General features: G+C 53.7%; 2 protein-coding genes across 2 annotated transcripts in view; both read right to left on the reverse strand.

Annotated features, from left to right (window-relative positions):
* LOC116546511 (glutamate-rich WD repeat-containing protein 1) overlaps positions 1-1,461 on the reverse strand; it is a 7,796-nt gene extending 6,335 nt beyond the window's left edge. The window contains exon 1 of the mRNA XM_032272756.1: positions 458-1,461. Within this exon, the coding sequence (XP_032128647.1) occupies positions 458-644 (187 nt within the window). The 5' untranslated portion in view covers positions 645-1,461. The remainder of the gene's footprint in view (positions 1-457) is intronic.
* Positions 1,462-1,705: 244 nt separating this feature from the next.
* On the reverse strand, positions 1,706-5,205 carry LOC116546512 (glutamate receptor ionotropic, NMDA 2D-like; the record flags this gene model as incomplete). Its single annotated transcript, XM_032272757.1, has 3 exons — positions 1,706-4,041; positions 4,588-4,820; positions 5,018-5,205. Coding segments are annotated over 3 exons (1,765 nt in total), but the record flags the coding sequence as incomplete, so codon positions are not given.
* Between the last annotated feature and the right edge of the window lie 9,513 nt (positions 5,206-14,718).

Genomic DNA, 14,718 nt, shown 5'->3' on the forward strand with positions numbered 1-14,718 from the left:
TCTCAGTCCCCACCTCCCTCATGGATCAGCCGCCTCCGATGTGAAATCACCTCTCTTAGAGCCCAGCCTTCTCTTCCCGAGCACCTCTCAGGTTAATGGCTCGAGATCTGGGCGAGAGCAGTGGCTCACGCCTATAATCCCAGCATTTTGGGAGGCCGAGGCGGTCGGATCATGAGGTCAGGAAATCGAGACCATCCTGGCTAACACGGTGAAACCCCGTCTCTACTAAAAGTACAAAAAATTAGCCAGGCGTGGTGGCATGCGCCTGTAGTCCCAGCTACTCGGGAAGCTGAGGCAGGAGAATCACTTGAACCCGGAAGGCGGAGGTTGAGCCAAGATCGCGCCACTGTGCTCCAGCCTGGACGACAGAGAGACTCCACATCAAAAAAAAAAAAAAAAAAAAAAAGGCTCGGGACCAGCCACCTCAAGACCCTGGAGTCCGGACTCTCAGTCCTACCAGTCTGCGCTCGGTGGTATAGCACATAGGCCTCCTCGTCCATGACCAGCTCCTCCCCTTCGCGTAGCGGCGGCCCCCGGCCGGGCAGGTAGACCTGGACCGGGCCCTCGGAACTTGTGTCGCGGGACTCGGCCTCCGTGGGTTCCCTGGTTTCACACGTGCGCCGCCGACCTTTGCGCGCCGCCATCTTCGAACCCTCTTACCGCCGACGCCCGGTAAGAGCGTCACTTCCGGGTTTCGCCTTCCGTCTTATGAGATCCGCCGTACTGCGCGGTTACCTTGGAAACCTCCAGGACCGCTAATTACAGACGGTAGTGCGTAAAGACTGGAGAACTCAGGTAATGGCGCCAGCGAAAGAAGACTGAGGATACGGAGAAACTGTATCTTCGCGTGACTTTGGGTGCTGTTCCTCACCGTAGTGGCAAGGGCTTCTGGGAGTTGTAGTTCTAAAGGAGGCCCGTTATGCCCATCTTTCACTTTGATTCCCAGAGCGTTCTTTCTACTTAATTATTCATATTATGCAAATTTGCTCCCTCACTGGCAAAGAGACTGGGTTTCTGCTCCCTGAGGACCCATAAGGCTGGTTTCTTCTCCTCTCCCTGTTATGATGGCTTTAACTTATTTCAAAAATGCCTTCCTGTAGATAGGATGGATATTATCTGTAAGTTAGGCGGTTCAATCTACCCTCTAGGGGCCGTCAATTGCCTAACTAGACATTTCCATTGCAGCTCTGGTCAGCGAGCACTTAATCAGATAGTCCACCCTCAGGGGGCAGCTATTACAAGTGATTCGACTCTCTTTATCGTCCATCAGCACCAGCGGTTTGGCTAATTGACATAATGAAATGTTAGAAATAGATTCTCATTGGTGAGATTAACAGCATTCAAGATAATGCGGATTGGCTGGGATATGTCAGACACTCTCCTAGCTTGCATGAACAGGTTATTAAGAATCTAGCAAGCCTTGGTGCCTATAGCCATAGGAAATAAAACCATACCTTTGATCCTAATATGTTTTGTCTCCGGGATCTATCTCACCACTTTCTTGGGGTCTCTATCTGTCCCAGTACCCTCTCGATTTCTCTTTTCAGGGTCTCTTCCCACTGCCTCTTTCTTGGTCTTTGTCTCCCCGCCTCCTTTCAGTCTCTGTTCTCTCTAATAATATCTCCTCTTCCCGTGGGAATTTTGTGTTTCTGTTTCCCCCAGAGAAGTTGAGGGGGGCTAACAGACACGGAGCTCAGGCTTGGACTGAGGAGGCATAAAAACATGGTTTATTCCAAACACTGCAATGTGGAATAGAAGAGTGGGAAGGGAGGTTGGTGAAGTGTGGACTCCCAGACCCTCCCCTCCGCAACCCAGCCCCAGACCCGGCTGGAGATCTGGAAAGAGGAGGCTTTTTGGAGGTCTGCTGGGTCATCACTGAAGGGTCGCAAATAAGGGTTGGATTTGGAGAGGATGTGGTTGGTGGCAAGTGGGGTGGTCGAGATGTGAGAGGCAGGTTGGGAAGTTTTGGCTTGAGGGAGGTTGGGTTCATCGCGGTGCAAGGGTTGGTGGGGCTTCCGTTGGGGACGTGTCCTAAGTCAGAGTAAGGAAAAGAGCCCGAGGGTTGAAGAGGAGGAGGGGGTGTCACGGTTTGATGTCAAGGGTCACAGTCTGGTCGGGGCACAGTCTGGGGTTCGGGTCACAGTTTGGGGTCAGGGGTCACAGTCTGGGGTCGGATGACCATTTTAGGAGTCGGATGTCACAGTCTGGGTCAGGGGTTTCTGTGCCGCGGGGCCAAGGTCTGGGGTCACAGTTTGGCAAACGCGTCTCACAGTTTTGAGTCCTGATGGATGAAAGGTTAAAAACGGGCTTCCCCGGAGGCGTGGCTGGGGCCGGGGAGCTGCACAGTGATGTGGGGGCCACGGCCCGGGGCATGGAGGTGGGACGCGAGAGTGGCGTGACGCCCCACCTCCCGCCCCATCTGGTGACGTTAAAAAGCCCTTGTCGGGTTTAAAAAAAAGTCCGGTGGGCTCCGAGGCCCCCACCCCCTCATTCTCAGGCTGGGTGATAACTGGGGGACCAAATCCTCTTCGGCTCGCTATTCCTTCAGAACGAGGGGGCACAGGACGCTGCTCCAGGCGGGGTCCGGCCAGTTCCGCTGCTTTCCTTCCCAATCCACGCGGGTCCTATCCACTGCGGGCGCCCCCTCGGGCCGTGGCCTGCGCTGACCAAGGGGGCGGTGGGGCCCCCAGGGCCGCGTCATACCTCGGACTCCAGGCTGGAGAAGTGCGCCGAGCCCCTGCGGGTGCCCAGGTCCCCGCCCCGGTGTCTGCGGTGGGACGCTGTGGGCAGAGGCGGCCCCCAGTGTGCCGCGTGCGGGCACCTGCGAGCGTGGCGGGAGGGCCCGGTGAGCCTGCGCGCCTGGGCGGCACGGGGACACGAGCTGAGGTCCTCGAGCGAGCGCGAGGTGGGCGCGGGCGGCGGGAGGTCCCAGCCCCCCGCGGCGCGCCGGTGCCGGTGGTGGTGGGGTGCGGCGGCGGCGGGCGTGCGGTGGGAGGCCCGCGGGCGGTGTGGGTGCGACCGTGGACACCCGCAGCGGGCCCGGCGTCGGGGCGGGGGCCCGGCGGCCCAGGGCGGAGGCGGTGGCGCCCACCAGCCGCCGTCCAAGCCGTCGTGCGAGCAACTGAGATGGCGCGGCGGCGGCAGCAGCTCCAGACTGGCGCAGTGGCGGCAGTGCCAGGCAGCGGGACCGCTGCGCGGGGGCAGGTAGTCCCAGCTCCCGGCGCGCCAGCCCCCAAGCTTGTCTACCGACCAGTAGCGGCCGGGAGGGGGCCCGAGGCGCTCGGCGTATGGGTAGGGGAAGTCGGCGAACCACCAGGGCTCCAGGCCTCCCAGCGACGCGCCGCCCAGACTCTCCGAGTCCTCCGAGTCCGACGGCGACGGCTCGAGGTCGAGGTAAGGGCAGGGGGGCGGCGCTGCGCGGCATGGGGGCGGCGCGGCCGGGGCTCCTCCGCCCGCGCCCCCGGCGCCGCCAGCGCCCCCCGCGCCGGGTCCCAGCAGGGGCTGGCTCTCCGGATCTGAGCGTGGCCACCGCGCGGGCGCCGGCGGGCTCTCGTCCTCGAAGGCCAGGCGGCAGAGTGGCGGCCCGACGGCGGTGGCCGCGGCGGCGGGGGGCGCGGGCGGCGACGGGAAGCCAGGGAAGGCGCCGGCGGGGGGCTCGGCGGGCTCCTTGTCGCGCACGATGGCGAAGTAGGAGGGCGGCGGCTTCTGCGGAGGCTGCGCGGCCGGCGGGGACAGGGGGCGCCCGGCCGCGCCCCGGGGCGCCGTGCGCGCCTCGCCCAGGCCCAGGCCCAGGCCCAGGCCCTGCGGCTCGATGGGGCCGTAGTAGCGGTGGAAGCCGTCTGCCAGGCCCGTGCCCCCCGGCGGCCCCGCGCCCTTGGTCCGGCGCCAGCGGTCCACGGGGGCGCGCTCGCGGGGCACGAAAGGCGCGGGCCCGGGCGCCGGCCGCGGCGCAGGGTACGCGGGGCTGGGTAGGGGCTGCGGCGGCGGCGGAGGCTTGGCTGGCGGCGGGGCGGCCTCGGCGCTGCAGCAGCTGTACATGCCCTGCGGGCCCAGGGACAGGACGAGGTCAGCGCGGGGTGCCCGGGACGTCTGCCTGCCTCCCCAATTTCCCCCCACCCTCGTGCCTCCTTCCTCTCCATTTCCCCGCCTGCTTCTTTCTTTTCTTTGAGAGGGAGTTTTGCTCTGTCGCCCAGGCTGGAGTGCGGTGACACGATCTTGGCTCACTGCAATCTCCGCCTCCCGGGTTCAGGCGATTCTCCTACCTCAGTCTCCGGAGTAGCTGGGATTACAGGCACCCCCCACCACGCCCGGCTAATTGTGTTTTTAATAGAGATGGGGTTTCACCATGTTGGCCAGGCTGGTCTTGAACTCCTGACCTCAGGTGATCCGCCCGCCTCGGCCTCCCGAAGTGCTGAGAGTACAGGCCTGAGCCACCGCGCCCAGCTTCCCTGCCTGCTTCTCCCACTGTCTTCTCCACTATCCCTGTCTCGACCCGCAACTCCCCATCTCCGCCCGGCTTTACTTTCTTCCTTCCCCCTTCCATCTCCCCGACATCTCTCCCTTTCGGCCTCCCTCTCTGCCCCGTACCCTGGAGAAGGCCAGCAGGAAGTCCATGCGGTGGGTGGGTCCCAGGCAGTGCCGCAGCCGCCAGTACACCAGGTGCTCCCAGGCGAAGACCAGCAGGGACAAGCCCATGGCCACCAGGAGCATGTAGAAGACGCCCGCCATGTTGTCGATGTCCAGCTTGCTGCTCATCACCTCGATTTTGTCATTGTGGCAGATCCCAGAGAGCCACAGCCGCTCCAGCATCTCGATCTCATCTGGGGAGGGGCGGTCAAAAGTCACCTGCTATGAGCATCCTCTGATGACCCTCGCCAGTGAGGTGGGAATGTAAGCCCTTCCTTAGCCCCTTCCTCCCTTAGACCCTGGTGTCCGGGTTTTCGCCCATTTCTTCCCCGGAACCCAGCGGTCTCGCCCTCCCCCTCTCCGCTGTAGAAATCCCTTCGCGAAGCCGCACCGTCCCCCAGGAACTGCAGCAGAGCCAGGTCGATGGGCCGCTTCCAGCGGGAGCCCTTGTGCAGGGCGATGCCATAGCCTGTCGTGGCGAAGACCTTGCCGGAGCCAATGGTGACAAGCTTGCAGCCCTCGTCTTTGCGGGCCATGTAGTTGAGCACTGCAGCATCATAGATGAAGGCGTCCAGCTTCCTGCAGGGAGGGGGAGTGGAGGGCAGGGTCAGTCCCACCCAGATGCCCTCACCGCCAGGCCTGGAACCTCCTCACCTCTAATCTCCAACTGCTCCAAATCCTAACCGGCCCTGAGCTCTTGAGCAAATCATTGCACTTCTCTGTGCCTCAGTTTCCACATCAGAAAAATGGGCATGGCAGCAGTATCTCCCTTCAGAGTTGTTGCAAAAGTATGTTTTGTTTTGAGATGGAGTCTCGCTCTGTTCAGGCTGGAGTGCAGTAGCACAATCTCAGCTCACCTCAACCGCCACCTCCTGGGTTCAAGCCATTCTCTTGCCTCAGCCTCCCAAATAGCTGGGATTACAGAAACCCACCACCACGCCCAGCTAATTTTTGTATTTTTTAGTAGAGACAGGGTTTCGCCATGTTGGACAGGCTGGACTCGAACTCCTGACCTCGGGTGATCTGCCCGCCTCAGCCTCCCAAAGTTCTGGGATTACAGGCGTGAGCCACCGTGCTCAGCCCAGAAGTATGTATTTTAAGACATAGGGTCTGGCTATGTTGTCCAGGCTGCACCGGAAATCCTGGGCTCCAGCGATCCTCCTATCTCAGCCTCCACATGAGCAGGGACTACAGGCAGAGGTTAGATAGTACCTCATGCAAAGGAGGTGCTGGAGAAGTGCTAGCTGTGACTGTTAATGAAATAGTTATTCCTTTAGTCCTCCCCGTAGCCCACCAAAGGTTCCATTTTTGCATTTTAAAAGAGAGTTTGAGACCAGCCATGGTGACTCACGGCTGTAATCGCAGCACTTTGGGAAGCAAAGGCGGGCGCATCACCTGAGCTCAGGAGTTCCAGACCAGCCTGGCCACCACGGTGAAACCCCATCTCTACTGAAAATACAAAAATTAGCTGGGTGTGGTGGTGGGCACCTGTAATCCCAGCTACTCAGAAGGCTGAAGCAGGAGAATTGCTTGAACCTGGGAAGCGGAGGTTCCAGTGATTTGAGATTGCACCACTGCACTGCAGCCTGGGTGACAGAGAGAGATGCCATCTCAAAACAAATAAATAAATAGGAGGATTGAGGCTTAGAAGGGGAAATGGGAAAAAAAATAATAATTCGAGTGAATGGTCACTTATATTGTGCCAGGCATTGTTCTGTGTAGTCTAACAACTCTTTTTTTTTTCCCTGAGACAAGGTCTCCCTATGTTGGCCAAGTTGGAGGGCAGTGGCACCATCATGGCTCACTGCAGCCTTGACCTCCTGGGTTCAACCCATCCTCCTGCCTCAGCCTCCTGAGTAGCTGGGCTATGGGCGCACGCCACCTGGATAATTTTTGTATTTTTTGTAGAGACAGGTTTCTCCATGTTGCCCAGGCTGGGCTCTACCTCCTGGGCTCAAGTGATCCTCCTGCCTTGGCCACTCAAAGTGCTAGGACTATAGGTATGAGCCTGTAGGGAGATAACCATTTTTTTCAGATGGGGAAACACAGACCCAGACACATACCTTAACTTGCTTGGGTTCTCCCACTAGACCTTGATTTTTTTTTTTTTTTTTGGGATGGAGTCTCTCCCTGTCACCCAGGCTAGAGTGCAATGGTGCGATCTCAGCACACTGCAATCTCTGCCTCCCGGGTTCAAGTGATTCTCCTGCCTCAGGCACCCGAGTAGCTGGAATTACAGGTGCTCACTACTATGCCTGGCTAATGTTTTGTATCTTTAGGGGAGATGAGGTTTCACTATGTTGGCCAGGCTGGTCTCGAACCCCTGACCTTGTGATCCACCTGCCTCAGCTTCCCAAAGTGCTGGGATTACAGGTATGAGCCGCTGTGCCCAGCCTCATTAATTCTTTTCCTTGACACTGAGTTTCCCTCTTGACCCCCAGGCTGGAGTGCAGTGGCGTGATCTCAGTTCACTGCAACAACCTCCATCTTCCAGGTTCAAGAGATTCTCCTGCCTCAGTCTCCCAAGAAGCTGGGATTACCGGCATGCGCCACCACACACAGCTAATTTTGTGTTTTTAGTAGCGATGGGGTTTCACCATGTTGACCAGGCCGGTCTTTAACTCCTGACCTCAGTTAATCCACCCACCTCTGCCTCCCAAAATTCTGGGATTACAGGCGTGAGCCACCTCGCCTGCCCTAGGCCCTGATTTCTAAGACTTGGTGGGAAGAGGAGCAGGGCTGTGGAGTTAGTTCTCATGGATGCATTTACTGTGGGACATACCACTGTCACTCTCATTTACAACTGCTGTCATTTTACCTTTATTTCTGTGGTTGTTTGATTAATCTCAGCCTCTCTCATGAGGCTGCAAGCCCCTCAGGATCACAGTTGCTCTCATTCTCAGCTGTGGCTGGGGTACAGTTCCTGGCACATAGGATGGGGTTCATAGATATTTGCAGAATAAATGAATGACTGAATAAATGAATCCACATAGAGGAATACTGTGTAACTCTTCTGTGGTATCAGATAAATGCTTATGATCTCACAGGTGAGATATGGGGCACATTTTATATTATTTTTAAAATTTTTATTTTATTTTACTTTGTTTTTAGAAACAGGGTCTCTGTCTGCTTTCCAGGCTGATCTCAAACTCCTGGGCTCAGGCAATCCTTCTGCTTCAGCCTCCCAAGTAGCTGGGATTACAGGTGTGCACCACCACACCTGGCTAATTTTTGTATTTTGAGTAGAGACAGGGTTTCACCATGTTAGCCAGGCTGGTCTCAAACTCCTGACCTCAGGTGATCCGCCCACCCTGGCCTCCCACAGTGCTGGGATTCCAGTTGAGCCACCTTGCCTGGCCACATTTCATGTAATTTAACTAATTTGGACAAGCACAGTTCTGGGAAGACAAGATAGATAAAGACAAGTGGCAAGGCCAGGCGCAGTGGCTCACACCTGTAATCCCAGCACTTTGGGAGGCCAAGGCGGGTGGATCACGAGGTCAGGAGTGCAAGACCAGCCTGACCAACATGGTGGAACCCTGTCTCCACCAAAAGTACAAAGTCAGCTGGGCGTGGTGGCATGCACCTGTAATCCCAGCTACTTAGGAAGCTGAGGCAGGAGAATCGCTTGAACCCAAGAGGCAGAGGTTGCAGTGAGCCATGATTGCACCACTGCACTCCAGCCTGGTGACAGCGAGAATCCATCTCAAAAAAAAAAAAAAAAAAAGGAAAAACAGCAGCTGGATGCTGAGTGGCAGAGAAGCCAAAGGATCTTCCAGGCAAGAATACTTAACCTCCAGTTTTGAGTGGTTAGCCTGTCTGTTGACGTAAGTCCTCTTGTGTCCCCAAACCTTCAGAAAAGCTCTGTCCACACACTCACAGGCTCACACATATAAATGCCTTGTGTGTGTGGCTGGTTGCATGGAAATCAGAGAAAAGGACTAAATTAGTCCATATGCTCTAAAGTTGGGAACAGACGGAGTGGATTCCCCAAATTGAATGTATCTATAGTGGAAGCAGACTTGGGGATGGAGGCCGGGCGTGGTGGCTCACGCCTGTAATCCCAGCACTTTGGGAGGCCGGGGTGGGCAGATCGCCTGAGGTCAGGAGTCAGAAACCAGCCTGACCAACACGTCGAAACCCCGTCTCTACTAAAAATACAAAAATTAGCCCGGTGCAGTGGTGGGTGCCTATAATCCCAGCTACTTGGGAGGCTGAGGCAGAAGAATTGCTTGAACTCGGGAGGCGGAGGTTGCAGTGAGCCGAGATCAGGCCATTGCACTCCAGCCTGGGCAACAGAGGGAGACTCCGTCTCAAAAAAAAAACCACTTGGGTGTGGAGAATGTGAAGCTCCGGAGAATTAGCAGAAACCTGGGGAGGGCGATCATCATCCCACGGCTGGAGAATGGGGTTTGAATTAATATTATATAGATCCTAACAGGGAGTTCCCAGCTGACATCTGGAAACAAGGATAGCCAAGAGGCACTTCTGCCTAGTAGGCAAACTGTAATTTTTCTCTACATTTCTCTTTGTTTAGGAAAATGCCCTTGGGGGCGAAAGGTGAATTGCTATGGATGTTTAAGTGGGAAGAAAGTGGAGTTTCTAGAGTTAGATTGAGGGGGAGGAACGGAGGGGCTGGGACTGGGAGAAGATGGAAGGAAGGTCTCCAGGGGTCCTTAGAGGACAGATGGGAGTGGAAGGAGAGACTCAAGTTGCATTTTGGAGAAAGCTAAAAATCAAGGCTTCCAGTGGTGGAAACAGTTGGGAGATTTCAGGGAGAGGAGAGCTAACAGCACTGACTTTCAATGGTTTGCTCAGTTGTTCTGGGATAGACTGCCTCCCTCCCCCCACATCTACCTCACCATCCCCTCATGGTCCCTAAATGTCTATTAAAACTCAGCCATGGACATGGTGGCTCGCCTCTCTAATCCCAGCACTTTGAGAGGCTGAAGTCGGCAGATCGCCTGAGGTCAGGAGTTTGAGACCAGCTTGCCCAACATGGTGAAACCCCCATCTCTACTAAAAATACAAAAGATTAATAGCCGGGCGCAGTGGCTCACGGTTGTAATCCCAGCACTTTGGGAGGCCAAGGAGGGTGGATCACGAGGTCAGGAGATGGAGACCATCCTGGCTAACACAGTGAAACCCCATGTCTACTAAAAATACAAAAAATTAGTTGGGCGTGGTTGCACTGCCTGTAGTCCCAGTACTGGGGAGGCTGAGGCAGGAGAATCACTTGAACCTGAGAGGTGGAGGTTGCAGCGAGCCGAGATCCCACCACTGCACTCCAACCTGGGTGACAGGGCGAGACTCCGTCTCAAAAAAAAAAAAAAAAAATTAGCCAGGCACAGTGCCGTGCATCTGTAATCCCAGCTACTCAGGAGGCTGAGGCAGGAGAATCGCTTGAACCATGCAGGTGGAGGTTATAGTGAGCCTAGATTGCACAACTGCACTCCAGCCTGGTTGACAAGAGCGAAACTCCGTCTCAAAAAAAAAAAAAAAAAAAAAAAAGCCATTCCAGAGGCCCTGGCTCATGCCTGTCATCCCAGGACTTTGGGAGGCTGAGGCGGGAGGACTGCTTGAGTCCAGGAGTTCAAGACCAGCTTGGGCAACAAAGGGAGACCCCGTATCTACAAAAACTTTAAAAATCAGCCAGGTTTGCTGGTGCACGCCTGTCTTCTCAGCTACTTGGGAGGCTGAGGTGGGAGGATCGTTTAAGGGAGGAGGTTGAGGTTGCAGTGAGCTATGATTGTACCATGCACTCCAGCCTGGGTGACAGAGCAAGACCCTGTCTCAAAAAAAAAAAAAAAAAGAAGAAAGAAAGAAAGAAAAGCAGCTGGATACTGAGTTGCAGAGAAGCCAAAGGATCTTCCAGGCAAGAATATTTTACCTCCAGTTTTGTCTCAAAAATAAAACAAAACAAAACAAAGAGACCTCCGTCGTTTCCTACAGCGTTTGGGTGTAAGTTTGGGAAAAATTAAAATTCCCTGTATCCGTCCTTTCTTTCCTGTTTGTTCCCACTCTGTCACCAAGCGGATTTTAACATTTGAGTCAGCACCTTCCCTTTTCAGCTCACCACCCTCCCTTGGCTCCCCTCGTCACTCAGAGTGACTTGAGTCATCTTGAGCTTTGAGGCCCCTCCTTACATGTCTGCCCTCATCTTCCAAGCCCCCCGTCGCTCTAGCCTGCGAGATACACCTGGACCTTTGCACTGGCTGTTCTGCCTGCTGGAACATTCTTCTCCCAGATTCTGTCTTTGCAGCTTGCCCCTGCCCCAGGGCCTTTGCACTGGCTGCTCTGCCTGCTGGAACATTCTTCTTCCAGATAGCTGCCTGACTCACCTTCTCACCTTGAAACCACCTTTGCAAAATTATAACTGAGGAAATTGTGACAGCGAAAGAAATCAGACCTAATTGACTCCATCTTCCTTCAAACCCTTAATGTCCTTGTTCATTCCTGGGCGTAGACCAAACTAACTTTGGGAAGGACTTTAGTTCATGGTCTGAAACAAAACTGATAACAGCCCTTTCCCGAAAAGACCTCCTCCTTGCCTTGGGACCAGTCTGCCATTGCAGGACTAACAAATTAGCTACAAGAGCCGGACGAAGTGGCTCATGCCTGTAATCCCAGTACTCTGGAAGGCTGAGGAGGGCGGATCACCTGAGGTTGGGAGTTCAAGACCAGCCTGATCAACATGGAGAAAACCCATCTCTACTAAAAAAAAAATACAAAATTAGCTGGGTGTGGTGGTGCATGCCTGTAATTGTAGCTACTTGGGAGGCTGAGGCAGGAGAATCACTTGAACCCAGGAGGCGGAGGTTGTGGTGAGCCGAGATCACACCATTGCACTCCAGCCTGAGTGAAACTATGTCTCAAAAAAAAAAAAAAATTAGCTACAAGATAAGAAATTAGAAATTAGAAAGTTTAGGGGTCATGCAGCCTCTGGCTCCCCAGATTGCTCCTAGGAATAACATCACTATTATAAAACCTAAGATGAGTGCTTGAGATATTTTACAGACCCTACACTCGATGGATGAACTGACACCATGCAGACAGGTAATCGGGCCCATCCAGTTCTACCATAGCACCCAGGAACAGAAAACAGCAAGAAAAACTCACTTTGACCCCCTGTAATTCCATCTCCAACCTGACCAATCAACACCCCCCACTTCCCCAGCCGCTACCCACCAAATTATCTTTAAAAACTCTGATCCCCGGGCTCAGTGGCTCACACCTGTAATCCCAGCACTTGGGAGGCCGAGGCAGGAGGATCACGAGGTCAGGAGTTTGAGACCAGCCTGACCAATATAGTGAAACCCCGTCTCTACGAAAAATACAAAAATTAGCTGGGCAGGCATGGTGGCACGCACCTGTAATCCCAGCTGCTCAGGAGGCTGAGGCAGGAGAATCGCTTGAACCCAGGAGGCAGCGGTTGCAGTGAGCCAAGATTGTGCCACTGCACCCCAGCCTGGGCGACAGAGTGAGACTGTCTCAAAGAAAAAACAAAATCAAAAAAGTTCTGATCCCTGAATGCTCAGGGGGACTGCTTTGAGTAATAATAAAACTCCGGTCTCCCACACAGCCAGCTCTGCGTTAATTACTCTTTCTCCAGTGTGATCCACCCGTCTTGCTAAATCATCTCCATCTAGGCAGCAGCAGGCAAGGTGAACCTACTGGGCGGTCACAACCTCTGTCAGGTGTTTGCTCCAAAGACACCTTTCTGAGCACCAGTTTGATACTGCAACCTCCAGCCTCCCGCCCTGGTTTCCAAAATGCATTCACCCTGCCCTGCTTTTACCCATAGCACGTATCCCCTTGGAATGCAGTATAGAATATTCTCATTCATTCCGTGCATAGTACATCTCCCTTCACTGGAATTTCAATACCATGAGGGCAGGGACTTTGCCAGTCTGATTCACCATTGTATCCACAGGCAAGATCTAGAGCAGGGCCTAGCACACATTAGGTGCTAAGTAAGAAGTGGCTGAGGCCGGGTGTGGTGGCTCACACCTGTAATCCAAGCACTTTGGGAGGCCGAGGTGGGTGGATCACCTGAGGTTGGGAGTTCAAGACCAGCCCGACCAACAGGGTGAAACCCCATCTCTACTAAAAATACAAAATTAGCCGGGTGTGGTGGCACATGCCTGTAATCCCAGCTGTTTGGGAGGCTGAGGCAGGAGAATTGTTTGAACCCGGGAGGTGGAGGTTGCAGTGAGCCAAGATCGCACCATTACACTCCAGCCTCGGCAACAAGAGCGAAACTCTGTCTCAAAAACAAAAACAAAAATTAGCTGGGTATGGTGGCACGTGCCTGTAATCTCAGCTACTTAGGAGGCTGAGGCTGGAGAATCGCTTGAACCTGGAAGGCTGAGGTTGCCGTGAGCTGAGATGGTGCCACTGCACTCCAGCCTGGGCAACAAACAGAGCGAGACACCATCAAAAAAAAAAAAAAAAAAAAAAAAAAGCAGTGTCTGAATGGACACTTAAAGGGAAGACAAGGTGAAGAGGCATAGGAAGAAGGCAGCTTTATTACAAGCCAAGGAAACCAGGAAGATCTGGAACAGGTCCTCAAAAGTAGCCACCACTGCTGACACCTTGATTTTGCCCTTCTAGCCTCTACAGCTGTGGGGCAATGCATTTCTGTTGTCTACACCATTCAGCATACGGCAGTTTGTTATGGATGCCCTAGCAAATTAATGGAATTGTACATAAAAAATCCCAAAAGATCCACAATAAAAATTATTACAGCTAATAGAAGTTCAACAAGGTTCGTGATACAAGATCAATATGTGAAATAAATTATGAAATATACAAAATAAATTATATTCCTATATACTAGCCATGAACAATTAAAATGAAATTAAAACAATTCCAGGGTCGGGCACAGTGGCCCACGCCTGTAATCCCAGCACTTTGGGAGCCCGAGGCCAGCAGATCACTTGAGGTCAGGAGCTCGAGACCAGCAAAAAAATAATAGGGCCAGGCGCAGTGGCTCATGCCTGTAATCACAGCATCTTGGGAGGCTAAGGCAGGTGGATCACGAGGTCAGGAGTTCAAGACTAGCTTGACCAACATAATGAAACCCCTTCTCTACTAAAAATACAAAAATTAGCTGGGCTTGGTAGCGTGCTCCTGTAATTCCAGCTACTTGGGAGGCTGAGGCACGAGAATCACTTGAACCTGGAAGTCAGAGGTTGCAGTGAGCCGAGATTGCACCATTGCACTCTAGCCTAGGCAACAGAGCAAGACTCTGTCTCAAATAATAATAATAATAAATAATAAAATATTTAGGAATAAATTTAGCAAAAGCAATGTAGGCTGGGTGTGGTCACTCAAGCCTGTCATCCCATTGCTTTGGGAGGCCAAGATGGGAGCATCGCTTGAGGACAGGAGTTTGAAACCAGCCTGGGCAACATAGTGAGACCATCTCTACAAAAAATAAAAATAAAAAATTTATAAAAAGTTCAGAAAAAAAGAAAAGATGTGGCCAGGTGCAGTGGCTCATGCCTATAATCCCAACATTTTGGGAGGCCAAGGTGGGCAGATCACCTGAGGTCAGAGGTTCAAGACCAGCCTGGCCAACATGGTGAAACCCCATTTCTACTAAAAATACAAGAATCTGTTGGGTGTGGTGGCAAGTGCCTGTAGTCCCAGCCACTTGGGAGTCTGAGGCAGGAGAATCACGTGAACCCGGGAGGTGGAGGTTGCAGTGACCTGAGATTGCACCACTGCACTCCAGCCTGGGTGACAGAGTGAGACTGCATCTCAGAAAGGAAAAGAGCTGGGCACAGTGGCTCATGCCTGTAATCCAGGCACTTTGGGAGGCTGAGGCGGGTGGATCACGAAGTCAAGAGATTGAGACCATCCTGGCCAACATGGTGAAACCCGGTCTCTACTAAAAATACAAAAATTAGCTAGGTGTAGTGGCCCTTGCCTGTAATCCCAGCTACTTGGGAGGCTGAGGCAGGAAAATCACTTGAACCAGGGAGTCAGAGGTTGCAGTGAGCTGAGATTGCGCCACTGCACTCCAGCCTGGTGACAGAGCGAGGTTCTATCTCAAAAAAACAAAACAAAACAAAACAGAAAAGAAAA

Source organism: Sapajus apella, unplaced genomic scaffold (assembly GCF_009761245.1).
Source record: "Sapajus apella isolate SASKATOON/1434 unplaced genomic scaffold, GSC_monkey_1.0 scaffold996, whole genome shotgun sequence".
Classification (NCBI taxonomy): Eukaryota; Metazoa; Chordata; class Mammalia; order Primates; family Cebidae; genus Sapajus; species Sapajus apella.